General features: G+C 35.6%; 1 protein-coding gene across 1 annotated transcript; it reads left to right on the top strand.

Moving 5' to 3' along the window:
• The first annotated feature begins 12,842 nt into the window (after positions 1-12,842).
• Positions 12,843-17,782, top strand: LOC105748867 (keratin-associated protein 21-1-like). Its single transcript, XM_012538958.1, has 2 exons — positions 12,843-12,990; positions 17,496-17,782. The coding sequence occupies exons 1-2, from the start codon at positions 12,843-12,845 to the stop codon at positions 17,780-17,782; spliced, it is 435 nt and encodes a 144-aa protein (XP_012394412.1).
• Positions 17,783-18,685: the final 903 nt, after the last annotated feature.

Raw genomic sequence — 18,685 nt, 5'->3', positions numbered from 1 at the left:
TATAATGAAATGTGGTATTTTCATAAAGTTATATATTATGAAGAAGTGAAAAAGAACACATTACTTTGACATATGCAAAATGGGGAAAGAATTGTACAGTTATAATTATGAACAAAAGAAGTCAGACACAAAATAATGGATGGGCAAGATTTTGTTTATGTGAAATAAAAAACAGGTAATACTAATTTATAATATTGAAACTCATGGTATTGGTTATAATTTTGGTTCTCCTCTTTGGGAAGAGAATTGAAATGGTAGCTAGGAGGAGGAGAGGGGTGGCTTCAGAGAAACTGATGTTTTTTCTTGATATCGATGGTGGTTTCCCAGTTGTGCTAACTTTATGAAAATTTATTGAGCAGCACACTTCAGATTTGTACTTTTCTGTACACATGTTATATTATAATGAAAGATTTATAAATATTCTGCCATCTGTCTCATTTCTCTCTGACCAGTTCTCTCCTCATTAATCACCATTCACTATGTCATCTCTGTTCCCCACTTCCAAATTCTCTCTCTCTCTCTCTCTCTTTTAATATGCAGAGTAATTTAGTTTTCTTTGTAGCCATCATCTAGGTTATGCTTCTGGGGCCTTACTTTTTTCTACTAAAAATAAAAATAACCTACAAAGTTGCATTCCTAAATTAAGATACCATTTATTTCCTGGAGATGAATCCTCTCCACTCTTTCTTCTCATAGAGGTCTGGAATTTAATACACCACATTTTTTCATTGTAGTTGTTAATTGTGGCATTCACGAAGGGCATAGGAGAGATTTTAAAGTTTATTTAGAAAGATTCATGATAGAATTATTTAAATTAAATAGGTATTCATGTGCATTAAAACAAGATGCTATGGAGAGCAATGAAAGAGTATTAGGAAAATCATATATTTATCGTTGTGTGATATTTGGGACACTCTGATTCATGGGAACCCTTGTATTCCAGAAGAATATTGAAAGAAACATTGATTACCATTAAAATCTCCTGTGACAAGAAATAATGATTTCAGTTCATTAAAAGAGCATTTCTAAGCCTAAACTTAATGACATACAATGATTGAAATTCCAGGATCTAGCATGAAAACAGGATCTTCTCTTTGTTATTTACTTGATTTGTGGTCTTGGATAATTTACTTTCCTTCTAAACTGTATTTTTAAGAATAAATTATAAGGAATAATAGTGCCCATTTCATAAGAGTGTTGTGAGGATTAAATGTAGCTTTTAGAGTAGGGTTTATTAAATTCTAAGAGTTAATCATCTAAAAGTCATCAAACTCATTTAATGGTAATAAAATTTCAAGGAAGAATTGCAACTATTCATAATTAAACGTATAGAAATAGTTCTAAATGGAATATTATGTAAGGATAAAAATTCTTCATCCCTTAGTTACTGAACTCCAAAGTATCATATTATACCAGATTGCTTTTATTACATTTTCAATGATATATTATTATATAAAACACTTCAGGCAAAGTATAATAAGGCCACTAAAAGTAAGAGCTTATATTTCCATGATATGACCATTTTATTTCCTGCTTCTTTGTAAAATAATAAAGGAATTATTCCAAAGCATCAATTACGTTGACAAATAGTTCAATTATGGTGATTTCATGAGAATATTGAATATTTTCATAGAGAGGTGAGAGTGAATACAGTTTGCTTAACTTGGGACTGAAAGAATAGTAAAGGAGTGAATAAAATGAGTATCAGTTACTATTTTAAGAAGCATCATGGTCAAGGGGAGGAGGGAGATTGACGGTCATTCATCAGAGAGGAACTTCCAAAACACTCTATGTGAAAACATAAGGTGAAGAATATATGTATTCTTCAATTTTGCAGTTCCTCAGAGATTCATTAGCTATGGCTGTGTAACAAGTTACCACACACTTAGTAGCTTGAAACAACATACATTTATTATCTGCCAGTAGGTCAGGAGTCTGGGAACAACTTCACTGGGCCTCTGCCTGGGGTCTCACAAGGCTAAAATCAAGTTGTTGGCCAGGCTGGATTCTCACCTGGAGGCTGAAATAGAACGCATTACTTCAAGTTTCCTCAGGTTTTGGGCAGAATCCATTTCCTTGATGCTATAGAATTCATGTTTCATTTGATTCTTTAAGACTAGCAATGGAGGGAGAGGGGAGAGAGAAAGAGAAAGAGAGAGAGAGAGGAGAAGGAGAAGGAGAAGAAGGAGGAGGAGAAGAAGAAGAAGGAGAAGAAGAAGAAGAGAGAGAAAGGGAGAGAATGTGCCACTTCAAGTTCTTGCCTGATAGGCTCATGAACACCAAGGATAATCTCCCTTTTGATTAATTTAAAGTCAACTGATTACGGAGCTTAATTATATCAGAAAATCCCTTCACTTTTGCCATATGAGGTAACACAATCCTGGGAATGATTCCCATCACTTTTGTGATAGAATTCTTGTTAGAAGGATGTTACAGGTCCTGCCCATAATCAAGGTGAGGGGATTGCAAAAAGCATGGATGCCAGTGGGTGGGACTCATGGGGGCTGTCTTAGAATTCTGCTGACCATGACATGACTTATATATTGTCTGGGTTTAATGAGAGCTGTTCCTTATTAAGACAATCAGCAAAATTAATTAAAAATATTGACATTACAAAACTATTGAGAGAGAAGAAATGCGAGAAACAAATGCAGAAATATGCTTGGCTTCAGGAAGAATGGAGGGAAGATGGCTACTTTTTAATGGGTAAAAATTGTCAAAGTTTACCATTCATGACTGAATAATAAAGAATTTCTACAAATAGTTGAGAACTTGAGGCTCTGTTTTTAGGATGGGTATTCTTTGATCTTTGGTATTCCACTTTCCTTTACTATATATAAAAAGAGAAACTCCTGGAGTGATCCCACTTTTTTTTCCTATATTCTGCCAAAATTTAACTCTTATAAAAGAATAGCAGTGATAATAATATTCTGTAACTCAGAGAAGATATACAATAGGTTTGTGAATTAATCACAGTGATCTGCTTACAAAACAAACCATGATTAGATCAATAAAGATAAAAATAACAGAAAAAGCAAGATATGGGAAATACATGGAAAGAATTTAGTGTTAAATTATCAATATGTTGAATATTCACATTTGAAAATGGAGAACTGGGAGATTTCCCTTACTAGAAAAAAAGAAGCCTATTTTCATAGTATTTAAAATGATAGAAATAGGGGCATGAAATATTGTCTGGGGTGCTGGATATTTGAAAAGTATTAGATAACTGTATTTTATTTGCTTTCCCGGCTCAAGAGGCCATAATCATTAAGAGTAAATGGAAGATTCAAGGGGTTAGACTTCTTGACATTAGAAATTCCTCTAAAAATTAGTTCTGTCTGAAAAGTGGATTGGCAATATGCTTGGCTCCCCTGTCTCCAAAAGTTTTAAACTAGTTCAGGTCACCAATTTGTGGACATGTTGTGGATGGAAATGCTGCATCAGGAGAGAGGTAGAACTAATTGTCCTCTCAACTCTCTTCTTACTGTAATACTCTGGGATTCTGCAGGCAAAGAGTGGCACTGAAATATAAAGGCTTGAGAAGAATAATGATGCTGGATGTAGAAACAGAAAAAAATAACATGATTTTGTACAAGTTTCTGTAATGGAGGGCGAAGTCAAATAGTATTAGTTAGTTTTAAGAAACCTCATCACATTGTGGAGAGATATCTTCTAGCATTGAATACCTTTGAGATCCAAAGTAGGGAGCAGATAAAATGTGATTGCGTGAGAGAGAGAGAGAGAGAGAGAGAGAGAGAGAGAGAGAGAGTGTGTGTGTGTGTGTGTGTATGTGTTTGTATGTATGTGTTCATGTATGTGTGTGTATGTGTGTGTGTGTGTGTGTATGGATGCGTGTGTGTATGGATGCTTTGAGGAAAGACAAAAATTCACCTTTAATGAACCAATCTCTATTTTAGATTCTGAATTATAAACTTTCATTCATCAAACATTCATGAAATATGATGTATTGGACTTCACTAGGGGCTGTGGATTTAATGGCATAAGTTAAATTTCTAGACCTCAAGGAATTCATACTCTGGGGTATGGGAGAGGTAACAAGATCACACATGCCATTTTATAACACAAATAGAACTTAAATAGTACTTACTGGAAGTCAGGTGTTATTCTAAGTGATTTACAGATATTAACTCAGATTTTCTCAACAACTTTAAGAGTTAGATACTATCATTTCACGTCCTCATTTTATAGGTGAGGGAACTGAGACACAGAGAAGTTCATTGAATTGCCAGAATTTGAAGCCAGGATTCACGTTTTTAAAGTGCCACACCAAGAGGCCTCTCTTGTAGACGTGTGCAGAAGCCAGCCTGTACCAGCTTGGGAAGGTTAACAATGTGCATCTCTCCCCAGCTCCACACCAGTGACATCCTGTTGGTCGTTTGAAATTAACCAAGATGGAAATATTTAATTTTTTTAGTGAGTCAATTTACTAGTGCCCTACTGGCAGCTTACGGACTGCTTACAGGGTCAAGGACTAATTCCTAAAATATCGTTGGAATTTTGCATGTCTGAGAACACCTGCTCTTCCTACTTAATCCTCCCAATCCTTGGCACCGTGTCCAGGGCCAGCTACATAATCTGCGGAGTCCACAGCAAACTGAAAATGTGTCAAAAAGGCAGGAAAAAAGATATGTTGCCTGTATTCCGTGGTCTCTTTTGACATATTATGATGCTTTTTGTTTTCTACTTAGTGTCATGTGCTTTTGGGCATGAGGATAGCTGTTGAGTGAATCTAGACCCTCACAAATACCGGATCCCAACTTTCCCATGCCCAGGTTCCTGTCAGGCGGAGGGGGTAGAAGGTAGCAGCAGTTATAGGACTACTGGATGGGACTGAGGCAGTGGGAAACTAAGGACTTATTCTGGGGAGGTGGGGAAGTGGTGAGAGGTGGGACTGCATGTGACATAACACCCCAAATCCTCTGCACATGTTCCATTGTCCCAGCAGACTTCACTTACAAACCACAAATTTAAAGATGAAAAGTGTTAAGAACTTAGAGATGGTGACGATGGAGCATTTAACACCAAGCACAGGGAGCCTTCTGAGCACTGGGCCTTGTGCCCATGCACTGGTTGCACAGCCGTGCAGTTGGCCCTGATTGTGCCTCATAAATGGTGTGTACTCAGCATATGTTGGATAAATTGAATTGATTTGCTTCATGACTGTCTAGCGAAGAATCCAATTAAACTTGTGTAAGCAAACATCGTTATTCAAAACTTGTTTGGAGAGAAGGCAGGAAGAATTTGCTATGTGGGTGGAATCATAGCACCGATCCAATTTTAAAGGATTACACGTGTATTGGGGACTTCTTTGGGGGCAGGGATGGGCATAGGCAATAATGATGGAAGTCTAAGCTTCAAGATGACATTTACTTTATGGTTTAATTTTATAGGATCATGATTAAAGTTTTACACAGGTTCAGATCCAGAATTAAAGCACTTATAAACAGCCATATTAATCCTCTCTTAAACCTATCTTTGCCTATCTCTCCTTTCAGTAGGAAGAAGAGTAGGCAATTCTGACCTCAAAGGACAAAGCTTAGAGCAGTATGATTGGAAGAGAGAGTAATAATGGTATTTTGCTCATGAAGGGATACTTGGAACTCACAGAAACATAGTTAAAATTATCCACTCACATTTTGTTTATACAGACTTATGGAGGGCAAAGTGAAAAGTAAGAAATGCTCTGTTAATATAAAAAAGCAAAGCATGGAGGTTGACAATTTACAAAATGCAAATATTGGCATTTTTATATTTTTAAAGATAACTAATTTATTAAATTCTGCCTCTTCTTGAAGTCAAACTTGAAGCATATGGAATTTGGAATCAAATGACTAAGTTATATTTCTATCATTAAACAGCTGTGCTATTCTGACCAAGTCACTTAATTTTTTAAATCTCAAACTATTGGGTGTAAGATAGGCTCAAGGATGTATTGTACAACAAGGGGAATACAGCCAATATTTTGTAATAAATGTAAATGGAAACTAACCTTTAAAAATTGTATGAAAATAAAAATATAGGGACCAATAAATAAAATACCCTCCAATTTCTCTGGATCTCCAAAAAACCCCACAGTATTATAGTATTATATTATTTTATATAAAGTGTAGATAGTGATAATAATATTACTAGTCTTGCCTAATAAGGATAAACATATACACACACTATGCAACATATATACACATGCACACACATGATTTCAAAGCCACTGAATTTAATTAGGGGACAAAATATTTACTTTGGTCTTTGTAAGGTCATGAGTCACATGAGAGATATGTTTTTAATAGAGTTGGGGTCATGAAAAAGAAGTCAATGTTATTCCAGGCTTATTATTAACTAGAGAAAACTCTGGGAAAGAGCAAATTAAAGACACTTCTTAACAAATTTGAAGTGCCTAGTAAAATGAGCTCTTTCGAAGCAAATTGTTATGTCACTGAGCAGGCTGACTCAGTGTTTCCCATCCACACCTGACTGCATGTAAAGGTCTGAGATTGTGGGTAACGCTCTGATTTGCAGACTCCCTTGCTTCCCACATATACCTTCCATTGACACTTTTAGCTCCTAAGCATCATGAGTTGTTACTGCTATGGAAATTCCTATGGAGATATAGCTACAGCTATGGCTCTGGCTATGTCTATGAATAAAGGCCCTGTGGTAGTGGCCATATGGGTCAAGCTATGGATCTGGCTGTAGTTGCCGTGGCTACTATTCATTTTGCTACAGGAGATGCTATTTCTTTTGCTGTTAGCAAATTACTACCAGAATATCCTTTGCTACTGAAGTGACAAGTGGAACTCTGTTCCAAGGAGGAGTCATTGAATATTTTTATTCCTTTCAAATGTTTTTATCATAGATGGGCTTTGATAACAATGGAAGAAAGAAGATAAAATTCCTTTTGTTTTCTGAAATTTAACCCTTACATCTATCTCATGCTTCCTTTCTACATTGTGTCCTTGGCCATGAGCATTAGTGTTCCACACTGGGGCAAATTGGTTTCCCAATGAAATGCTTCTTTGAATCTATCTAGTCTGTGTCATTAATCTTACTATAATGCATCACTGACTACAGGTTTTGTAACTTCCCTGTTTTTTAATTTTTAATTTCTTGTGCATCCCTGTGACTTCATTGGTTCCTCCAAACATTTCTCTTCAATAATTTACTGTTTAGCGATTACTCACATATAAAATAACAAATACCTACTTGTATATGCATATACACAGAAAGAAGAATTATTTATGTGTTTATGGGGAATGAAACTGGTATTGTCTTACAGAATGGATTGAAACAGAAAGAGATATGAGTCTAGGAGAATTCAGGGAAGCTGTGATGTGGACCTGAATTGGATATTGACACAAATAAAGGGAAAGAAGTGATAGACTTCTGAACCCCCTGAGAGGGTGAATCTCTGAATTCTGGACATGATGAGGGGGGAAGATAGAAGAGGTGTCCAAGGAAGAGAAACAGTGGAAATGTAACCATATAATATCTAGACTTGTGAGGAAAGAAGTGACATGAGTTATCAAAGCATATTTAAAGGCTTATAATATGGCAGGAGAATTGGATTTGCTTCTCGTGTCCCAGAAATCACAATTGGAACTAATAGGTGATAATTACTGGGAAAATGACTTCTAAATATAAAATATGTTTCCAATAACTATGGCTCTGAGAGCTGAACTGACTATTCCACTGGAATGCATGTGATGGAAGCTGCCTGATCATAGGCAAGGAAGGCAAGATCACCACAGTGAGAACTCCAAGGTAAGTGGTGACCTAGGATACATCCAGGCATGACATTGTGTGAACTGTTCATCAAGAATGACTCAGAAGTATTGAGCCTGACTAGCAGAGAAAATGATGTTAGTACTCTAGAAACAAGAAAGTAAAGGGGAATATTCTTTCTCTGATTTGCGTCTTCCATTGCAGGAGTAAGGAGAGTGGATGGAGGGGAGAGTCAGCTTTTCACACTGCAAAGTATTGTAGAAAAATAGGAAAAATATCATGGCTGGTGTGAGCTTCAGTCATTCTGTCTCTAAGTAAAATCATGTCAGGTCTTCTGGATCCTCAGCAGTGTAGGAAGAAGTTGTTGTCCAGTGTAGAGGTTAAGGAAAGAGAGGTAAGGTTTGTGGTATGGCAGATGTTGTGGACAACTTATCTGTGTATCTGTTTATTATTTATATTCTATCTATCATCTATCTCTCTATCATCTATCATATCTATCTATATCTATCATATCATATCTATCATCTATCTATCATTTATATTTATCATCTGTCTATCATCTATCATTTATATCTATTTACCCATCTATCTATCTATCTATCTATCTATCATCTATCTAATCTGTCTATCCAAATGGGCTCAGTTCTCAGTGAATTCATAATCTTGTGTAGGAGTAACATAAGATTAAAAATAGAATGAAATAATTGTTTTTATAGCCATATGTTGTGAAAGTTATAAAATATGGAGGGTTATTTAGTGTTGTGAGCATCAGGAAAGAGATCTGAGAAGAGGAGGCCCTTGAGTTGAGGCCTGAGTAGGAATTGGCCAGACGGATAGGGGAGTGGGACAATAAATCTTTGTGTCCATTTATTATCACTCCTGGGGGACATGTAATCACTAAGCACATCTAGAGAGGAACTCTCAGGCTTTCCCTGTTCTCATAAGAGTACCTAGAGCGCAGTGCATACCTCTTCTGCGAGCGGGAGAGGGCCTGGCCAGAGGAGCATATGCCAGGGAACCCACCAGCAGAAGACTATGAAGACCTGGCTCTGATACCCCTCTGCTGTGTGACTTCAGGCTAGTGACTTGATCACTGCGAGGCTCGGCTTCTTTCTCTGAACACTTGTTTGTCAAGTACCCACTCTGTTAATTTTACGAGGTTGTGAAAATGAATTGAGATAATGTGTATACAGACACTTTCCAACATACAACAGAGATGGACTGATTAGAAGGAATGTTTTCATTGTTTAATGAGAGTTTAGATTAGAAGATTTTGGGGGATTTGAAGCTAGAAAAAATATACTCTAAGGGGGAAATTTATGTACATTCCTAATTATGGGAATCTCTAGAACATATTTCACATGGATAATGAAGATTTACTGTTTAATAAATCTTTGATCTTGACTAAAATGTCTTACTGCAAGATGATGCTTAATCCAAGCTATCAAAATAGACATAGTCTTAAAAATAAAATATTTTTCTATGGACTGAGCTTTTTACCCTTGTGGATTTCAAAAAAGTCCACATCAAGTTTTTACATGATATGTACCTAAAAGTGTTCCCAAGATATATGCTTTAAAAATACAACATAAATTTCTGAACTTGAAAATATGCATGATTCCATGCCCCATGATATAATGTTGACATTGTATTTTTGGTAATAAATCACTATACAAAATGGCTCAGTCAGGTTGCAAAAAGGCTGCTAAGAAGGTAATTTATATTCTGGGGGGTTTTGCTTCCTTATCAGAAAAATAATTTTAATTAAGGCATATATATATGTATCATAGAATAACCTCTTTTGAGTTACAAAGCTATTACCTTAAATTCAGACTAAATCAACATTTCAGTACAAATAAATATGGGTATCTGAAATCTATTAGTAGACAAGAGTTTAAAACTATGGGGTAAGAAAAATGAGATTTTTTAAAATTAATTTTTATTGGAGTATAGTTGATTTACAGTGTTGTGTTAGTTTCTGCTGCACAGCAAATTGAATCAGTTATACATATATCCACTCTTTTTTAGATTCTATTCCCATATAGGTCATTACAGAGTACTGAGTAGAGTTCCCTGTGCTACACAGTAGGTTTCTGTTAGTTACCTATTTTATACATAATAGTGTGTATATGCCAATCCCAATCTCCCTATTTACCTCTCCTGCCCTCCCTTTCCCCCTTGGTAACCATAAGTTTGTTTTCAACATCTGTGATTCTATTTCTGTTTTGTAAATAGGTTTATCTGGACCATTTTTTAAGATTCCACATATAAGGGATATCATATGGTATTTTTCTTTCTCTGACTGACTTACTTCACTCAGTATGACAATCGCTAGGTCCATCCATGTCGCTGCAAAAAAAAAAGTAAAATTATTTAAAATTAAAACTTATGTTTGGATTCTAAAAAGCACATTCTTAAATAACATGTATTAAAATGATAATCACAAAAATAAATATTTATAGCCAAGGGGAAAAAAAACAACTGAGATAAAGGGAATAGCATTTACTGAGTAATATTCCTGACCCAGAGCACTAAATAGGCATGCAATATATGAAAAACAGTTATGTAAAAATAGTTAGGCTCCATTTTAGAAAGAAGAAATTGGTGTTCAGACAATTTAAGCATATAATCAAATATCTTATATTTATAAGTGGCACACCAACGTTTGAACATATGTTTGACTTGATCCATTCATTTTTTTTTTTTAAATTTTTTTTTGTGGTACGCGGGCCTCTCACTGTTGTGGCCTCTCCCGTTGCGGAGCACAGGCTCCGGACGCGCAGGCTCAGCGGCCATGGCTCACGGGCCCAGCTGCTCTGAGGCATGTGGGATCTTCCCGGACCGGGGCACGAACCCCTGTCCCCTGCATCAGCAGGCGGACTCTCAACCACTGTGCCACCAGGGAAGCCCTAGATCCATTCATTTTTTATGGAGAAATAGTAAGTTCAAATTATGTGTCAGTCACTGTACTCATAGCTGGTTATTCAGGGATGCACAGAATAGAGATTGTTTCTACTGTTATAAACCAGTATCCAAGATCTGAATGGAAAGGTATTAGAAATAATGCAATAAAGATAAAAGACTTTTTCAATAATCCAGGGGTACTGTGACCAAAAAGTGTGTGTTGGCAGTTGCACTGAAAAGTAAAGTGTCTATTCCAGAGAATTCGTGAAGTAGAATTTATAGTTTTGAATTTTAAGGAGGACAGAAAAGGTAAGAAATTGAAGAATAAGAAAAATTGGAGTGGGAATATATTTTCTTTATGTTTATGGTTAGGGATGAAACATAGCAGAGTGATCATTAGACTGGAGACCAATACCAGAAAAAATAGGTAGAATGATTTCTCTGAAGGAAAAATGTCTAATAATGAGAGTTCTCAAAAATTGAAATTGGCAGCTTTGTGAAAATCCCTGTTGAAGGCATTCAATAAAGTACTCAATCACCACTCATTCCTTTGTTGTTGAAATTCAAGTATCCAGTAAAAAGAATGACCTTCTTGGCCTTATATTCCCTTCCAACTTGGACTTCATGGTTGTTACAGTAAAAAATAATGTAAATTTTGGAGTCTTCCTGATTCTGAAGTTGCTGATTTAAATAAAACCTAGAAAGTAAGATAAGCAAACAAATCAAAACAAAACAACCTCCTCCCCTGAAACAAACAAAAAAAGCAACACTTTTGTTTTGGACTGAATGTTTGGTCAGGGAAAGACTGAATGTTTGGCATAGAGTGACATATTTTAATTAGCGAGGCAAGACATTGTTTCAATAAACCTTGACAAGTGCTATGACATGTATCTGCACATAGGAGCCAAGAGGAAGATGATCCAATCCAGATGTTAGCAGTGAGGAAAGGCATCTCGCAGGAACTTATCACAGATGTGAATTTTGATGGGCAAACAGATTTTTTTTTAGCTGAGAATTAAGGTGGCAAGAAAAACATTAATAGCAGAAGAAATGATGCTCTTTTCCCTCTTTTACATGTTGAAAAGGTAAATGTGATAGGATTATTTGGAAGAAAGGGGACACATTATACTTCAAAATCACAACAAAAATTTTTGTAGAAGGTTGAGAACTGCTGATTAATGTACGTATAAATACAGGGCAAAATTGAGTTTTGTACTACTTTATGTCATGAGGGTGGGCTTTTGCTGTAGTTATCAATGTTATCTCCTAAACTTTAGCTTCTGAACTAAACATACAAGGAACAGTAGTGATAGGAGAAGGAAAGAATGGTTTATCGAATTAGGGGAATGCACTAATCTTTCATAATGTAAAACTCTGATAAGTTCTGCATATGAAAAATTAGACTCTGGTCCGAGGTTTCTGATTCTTCAGCCAAATAAAGTTGGTTAGGTTGTGAAAGTCTCCTCAATGGTATGATAATACTTATGTAGCTACAAAAAAATGGGAGAGAAAGGAGGGCTGCCTCACCTGTGAAGGACCTTACTTTGCCTGGTACATGGAAGAAGGAAATATAACAAGAAACACTTACATACAGCACACTGTCTCCACACTTATAAGTAGTTATTGTTCCAGTGGATGGGCTTGGCTTTGAATGATCAGATGTTGATCTGTTTCTTGGGATTTGAGGAGAGTTGGACATGGAGGAGGTATGGAACACTGAGAGGGTTGGAGAAGCCCGGCAAGAAGTCAAGAAAGGAGACAGGAGTATTACCTTTCCTATAGCCGGAAGCAGGGGTTTTGGAAAGATGAGAGAGAAAAAGGTGCAAAAATTTCCTACATTCCCCAACAAGCTTGTTTTATAAGATACATATTAAATGAAAGGAGACTTTGAAAATGATTATCAGTTTTGGAGCACATGATTCTACTGAGACAATTCTTCAGCAGAACATATTAATATGATGCTCTTTAGATAAAAGTGGAGTCTCCAAAACAACAAGCTATTTTAAGCAAATCATTATTGATTGTCAACAGTGACTGGCACATAATGGTTGCTTACATATTTGTTGCCTATGTCAAGGAATGAATGTTATGCTCTGCCAATTACTGACAGTATATAAAGGTCCATGGGAAGTAGTGACACACACACTTCAGAAACACCCTCTTGCAACCCACCTGAATCCACTTCCCTTGACAACATGTTTTGCAACTACTACGGCAATTCCTGTGACTACAGGTGTGGAAACAGCTATGACTGTGGATTTAGTCCCTATTATGGCTGTGGATATGGCTATGGATATGGCTGTGCATATGCCTCCTACTATGGCTGTGGATATGGCTCTGGCCCTGGCTACTGCAACTACCGGCCAGTTTGCTATAGGAGATGTTATTCTTCTTGCTACTAGAACATCACCATCCAAGGTCCATTTGCTTCTGAAAAGACATCTAAAGATAATGCTGATTCAAAGATCTTTAGGACACAATTTCTATATCCAAGAAATCACATGTCTGACAGAGGTATTGACCTCCAGCTACCAATTTTTAGATTGGCATCTTTGTGGCCTGAAGTCCATGGTGGTATCATTTGCCTATTTTCCAATTGTTAGCCTTTACTCCCTTAATCTCTGATTCTCTGTATTGATGATCCTAACATCCTATTGTTGGGGAAATCCCTTGTTATCAATAAAAATTGTTCATTGTTTCTAACAAATTTCTGTGTATTCATTTGTGAATTAATCTTTTTTGAGATGTTATGGCCTCTGTTGAAAATTGGGCTAATATCTTGTCTGAATCTCGAGTTTTTCCTTGATATAATATAAGCATTTCTTCTTATATTTGCATCAGAAATAATACCTCTACACTTATTTCTCGTATCCCACATGCTCAGGCACTCACATACTCAAGCACAAATCTCACAGTATTTCAGAACTGTGCTTTGCAAATCGCTCTTTGTCTGGGAGGGAGCTGGAGGGGAAAAGAGGAGGAGGAATGACACTTTAAGCAGGATGTTAATGCAAAGCCTAAGGTAGAGAAAAGGTGACCTGAGTGTTTAAAGGAATAGTGGAATGAAAGAATACTTTCCAGAATTAATGAGAAATTATAAGCAGAGCTAGATATTAAAGTACATGAAGAAAAGAGAACTAGGAAAGGATAAGTTAGAATAAAATTATTCTACTGTATCATCTGCTTTTGATGAAATTGCAAATATATTTACTTGCACATATTTATTGAGATTGAGGAAATTTATTCAAGTCACTTAATTGAGAAATAATTTTGAGTAGTTTTGAAAGAGTCTCATTTGATACAGTGAAGACACAGTAGGAAAATTATAGACAAGTTTCCTGCTCTCACAGTGTTTATATTCTAGTATGTGAAGATAAAAAAAGTATAAAAAATAATTAAGAAAATTTCAAACCGACAGTTGGGAGAATAAAACAGCTTAATGGGAAAGAGAGTAAGGACTGAAGTGTTAGAGGGATAGTTCAGGGAGGAATTTTGAACTTGTGACAAATGAGCTGATGTCAATTGCAAAGAAAGACAGAAAGTACAGTAGTAAGTGTAAGGGGTGAGAGAAGTTCACTAAGTTTTGGAAAAATATGATTTATTAAGCATGTATGAGATAATTTGTGTATCCAGAAAAGAATCTTCACACACTAGCTCTTAACATACTTTCAAAATCTGAAACGTTGTGACTCCTTAGTTAAAAAACATTTGAGACACTCAGCTTTATAGAAATGAGAAATGGTGATAATATTTACAAATATCCTACAATTTATATGTGCCACACAAATGTTTGACTTCATCCATTTTCTTATTGGAGAAATATTGATTGAGTACAAATTATGTGCCAGGCACTGTTGTGAGAGATGATTATTCAGTGATGTATAGAATATATATATATATATATATATATATATATATGTATGTATATTTGTTTTGGATCAATATCGAGAGGTTTGAATGGAAAGGTATTAGAAGTAATGCAATAAAGATAGAAGACTTTTCAGTAATCCAGGGGTATAGTTATCAGAAAATGTGTGTTGACAGTGGTATTGAAAAGTAAAGTGTCTAATCCAGAGACTTTGTGAAATAACATTGATAGTTTTGAATTTAAATGATGACAGAAAAGGAAAGAAACTGAAGAATAATAAAAATTGGAATGGAGATATATTGATATTTTCTTTATGCCTATTGTTATGGATTAAACATAGCAGAGTGATCAGTTTATACCAGTGACCAATATCATAAAAAAGATATATTCATTAACTGGAAGAAATTTGGCTAATAATTAATGTTCTCAGAAAGTGAAATCAGCAGCTTCATGAAAATTCCTGTTGAAGGCATTCTATAGACTACTGGATCATAACTCATTTTTTGTTGTTGAAATGTGAGATTCCAGTAGAAGGAATCACCTTCCAGAGTCTATACTCCCTTCCAACTTGGATTTCATAATTGTTACTATAAAAAGTTACTTTAATTTTGATAAGAAAGGAAAGAGGAGAAATAACAGCTGATACCACAGATATACAAAAAATCATAAGCGATACTATGAACAGTTATATGCCAACAAATTGGACAGCCTAGAAGAAACAAATTTCTAGAAACATACAGAATGACTAGACTGAATCAAGAAGAAACAGAAAATTTGAACAGATTGATCACTACAAGTGAAGTAGAATCTGTAATTTGAAATACTCTCAGCAAACAAAAGTCCAGGACCAGAGAGCTTCACAGGGGAATTCTATCAAACATAAAAAGAAGAACTTATACCAATCCTTCTCAAAATGTTCCAAAAAATTGAAGATGAGGAAACACTCCCAAATTCATTCAACAAGGCCACCAAAACCAGATACCAAAACCAGACAAAGAGATTATAGAAAAAAGAAAATTATAGTCCAATATCTTCGATGAACGCAGATGCAAAAATACTCAAAAAAATATTAGCAAACCAAGTCCAATAATACAAAAAGGATCATATGTCATGATCAAGTTAGATTTATTCCAGGGTCACAAGGATGGATTAGCATGTGCAAATCAATCAATGTAATGCACCACATCAACAAAAAGAGAGACAAAAATCACATGATCACCTCAATAGATGCAGAAAAAGCATTTGAAGAAATTCAACATCAATTTATGATAAAACTTCTTGTCAAAGTGGGTGTAGAAGGAAAATACATTAACATAATAAAGGCCATTTACAACAAACCAACAGCCAACATAATACTCAATGGTGAAAATGCGAAAGCCTTCCTGCTAAATTCAGGAACAAGACAAGGATGATCACTCTCGCCACTTCTACTTAAACTGGAAGTTCTAGCCACAGCAGTCATAAGAAAAAGAAATGAAATGTATGCAGATTGGAAAGTAAGAGTTAACACCATAACTATTTGCAGATGATATGGTACTTTATATAGAGAACTCTACAGTCTCCACCCAAAAACCATTAGAACCAATAAACGAATTCAGTAGGTTGCATGATACAAGATTAATATACAGAAATCTGTTGTGTTTTTATATATTAATAATAAAATATTAGGAAGATAAAGTAAAACAAATCCCATTTAAAACTGCATCAAAAATTACCTAGGAATAAACTTAAACAAGGAGGTGAAATATCTATACTCTGAAAACTATAAAATTTTATGAAGGAAATTGAAATTGATATAAAGAAAAGGAGATATATCCTGTGTCCTTAGATTTGAACAATTAATATTATAAAAATGGCCATACCTCCCAATGAAATCTACAGATTTAATGCAATCCCTATCAAAATACCTATGACATTTTTCACAGAACTAGAACAAATATTTTTAAAATTCACAGAACTAGGACAAATAATCCTTAAACAACTCTAAAATTCATAGAAAAATATTTCTAAAACTAGGACAACAAAAGACCCCCAATTTTCAAAGCACTCTTCATAATAAAAGACAAAGCTAGAGGTTCAACCCTACCAGACTTCAGACTATATTACAGTGTGGTATTTGCTACAAAACAGACACATAGGACAGTGGAACAGAATACAGAGCCCAGAAATAATCCCACACACTTATGATCAATTAATCTATGACAAAAGAGGCAAGAATATACAAAGAGAAAAGACAGTTTCTTCAACAATGGTGCTGGGAAAACTGGACAGCCATATATATATAACAATGAGAGTAGAACATTCCCTCACACCAAATACAAAAACAAACTCAAAATGGGCTAAAGACCTAAATGTAAGACCTGCAAATATAAAACTCTTAGAAGAAAACATAGGCAGAACACTCTTTGATGTAAATTATATCATCATTTTTTTGGATCTGTATCCTAACGCAAAAGAAATAAAAGCAAAAATAAACAAATGAGACAAAATTACACTTAAAAGGTTTTGCACAGCAAAGGAATCAATTGAAAAGATAAAAAGACAACCTATGAAATGTGAGATAATATTTGCAAATGATGTGACTGACTGGGTGCTAATATCCAAATTACACAAACATCTCATACAACTCAAAGGCACAAAAAACAACAACCCAACCAAAAAATCAGTTATTGGGCACATGATTCTACTGAGACAATTCTTCAGCAGAACAAATTAAAATGATGCTCTTTAAATAAAACTGGAGTATACAAAATAATGAGCTCATTTTAAAGAAACTGTTATCGATTGTCAACAGTGACTGGCATATAAAGGTTGCTTGCATATTTGTTGTCTATGTCAGGGAATGAATGGTATGCTCTGCCAATTACTGACAGTATATAAAGGTCCATGGGAAGCAGGCGACACACATGCTTCAGAAACATCCTCTTGAAACCATCTGAATCCACTTCCATTAACAACACGTGTTGCAAGTACTATGACAACTTCTGTGGCTATGGCTGTGGAAACAGCTATGGCTATGGATTTAACCCCTATTATGGCTATGGATATGGCACTAGATATGGCTGTAGATATGACTGTGGCTATGGAACCAGATACGGCTGTGGATATGGTTTCTGCTGTGGCTGTGGATATGGGACTCTCTATGGCTGTGGATATGGCTCGCATTATGGCTGTGGTTATGGAACCAGATGTGGCTGTGGATACGGCTCTGGCTACTGCAGCTACTGGACAGTTTGCTATAGGAGATGTTATTCTTCTTGCTGCTAGAACATCACCATCCAAGCCTTGTTTGCTTCTGAAACAACACACCTAAAGATAATGGTGATTCAAGGATCTATAACCCATGATTTCTGTATCCAAGAAATTATATGCCTGACAGAGACTTTGACCTCCAGCTACCCATTTTTAGATTGGCATCTTTGTGGCCTGAAGCTCCATGGTAGTATCATCTGATTCTTTTCCAAATGTTAGGCTTTACTCTCTTAATCTCTGATTCTCTATTATGACTGTGTTGATGATCCTAACATTGTACAGTTGGAGAAATCACTTATCCTCAATAAAAATGGTCCATTGCTCCTAACAAATCTCTGTGTACTTGTTTGTGAATTAGTCTTTTTTGAGATAATATGGCCTCTGTTGAAAATTGGGCTAACATGTTGCCTGAACCTTGAGTTCTTCCTTGATATAATACAAACATTCCTTCTTATACCTGCACCAGGAATAATGTCTTCTCCACCTATTTCTTCTATCCCACATGCTCAGGCACTCATATACCCAAGCACAAATCTCACAGTATTTCAGAACTTTGCTTTCCAAATCTCACTGTGTCTAGGATGGAGCTGGAGGGGAAAGAGAAGGAGGAATGACACTTTATCCAGGATGTTAATGCAGAGTCCAAGGTAGAGAAGAAGTGGCCTGAGTCCTTAAAAGAATAATGGAATGGGAGAGATACTTTCCAGAATTAATGAGAAATTAGAAGCAGAGCTAGGTATTAAAGTACATGAGGAATAAAGAACTAGGAAAGGGTAAGTTAGAATAAAATTATTCTACTATATCATCTGCTTTTGATGGAATTGCAAATATATTTATTTGCACATATTTATTGAGATTGAGGAAATTTATTCAAGTCACTTAATTGACAGATAGTTTTGAAAGAGTCTCATTCTATAC

This window comes from Orcinus orca, chromosome 5 (genome assembly GCF_937001465.1).
Source record: "Orcinus orca chromosome 5, mOrcOrc1.1, whole genome shotgun sequence".
Classification (NCBI taxonomy): domain Eukaryota; kingdom Metazoa; phylum Chordata; class Mammalia; order Artiodactyla; family Delphinidae; genus Orcinus; species Orcinus orca.
The sequence above is the reverse complement of the archived record's forward strand: the minus strand, read 5'-3'. Positions and strand labels throughout refer to the sequence as shown.

Excerpts from the sequence above, each read along its gene's own strand:
- LOC105748867 (XM_012538958.1), top strand. The coding sequence starts at position 12,843 with ATGTTTTGCAACTACTACGGCAATTCCTGTGACTACAGGTGTGGAAAC. Across the intron at positions 12,991-17,495 it reads CTGTGGATATGGCTCTGGCC|ACTTCTGTGGCTATGGCTGT; the intron begins CTGGCTACTGCA and ends AGTACTATGACA.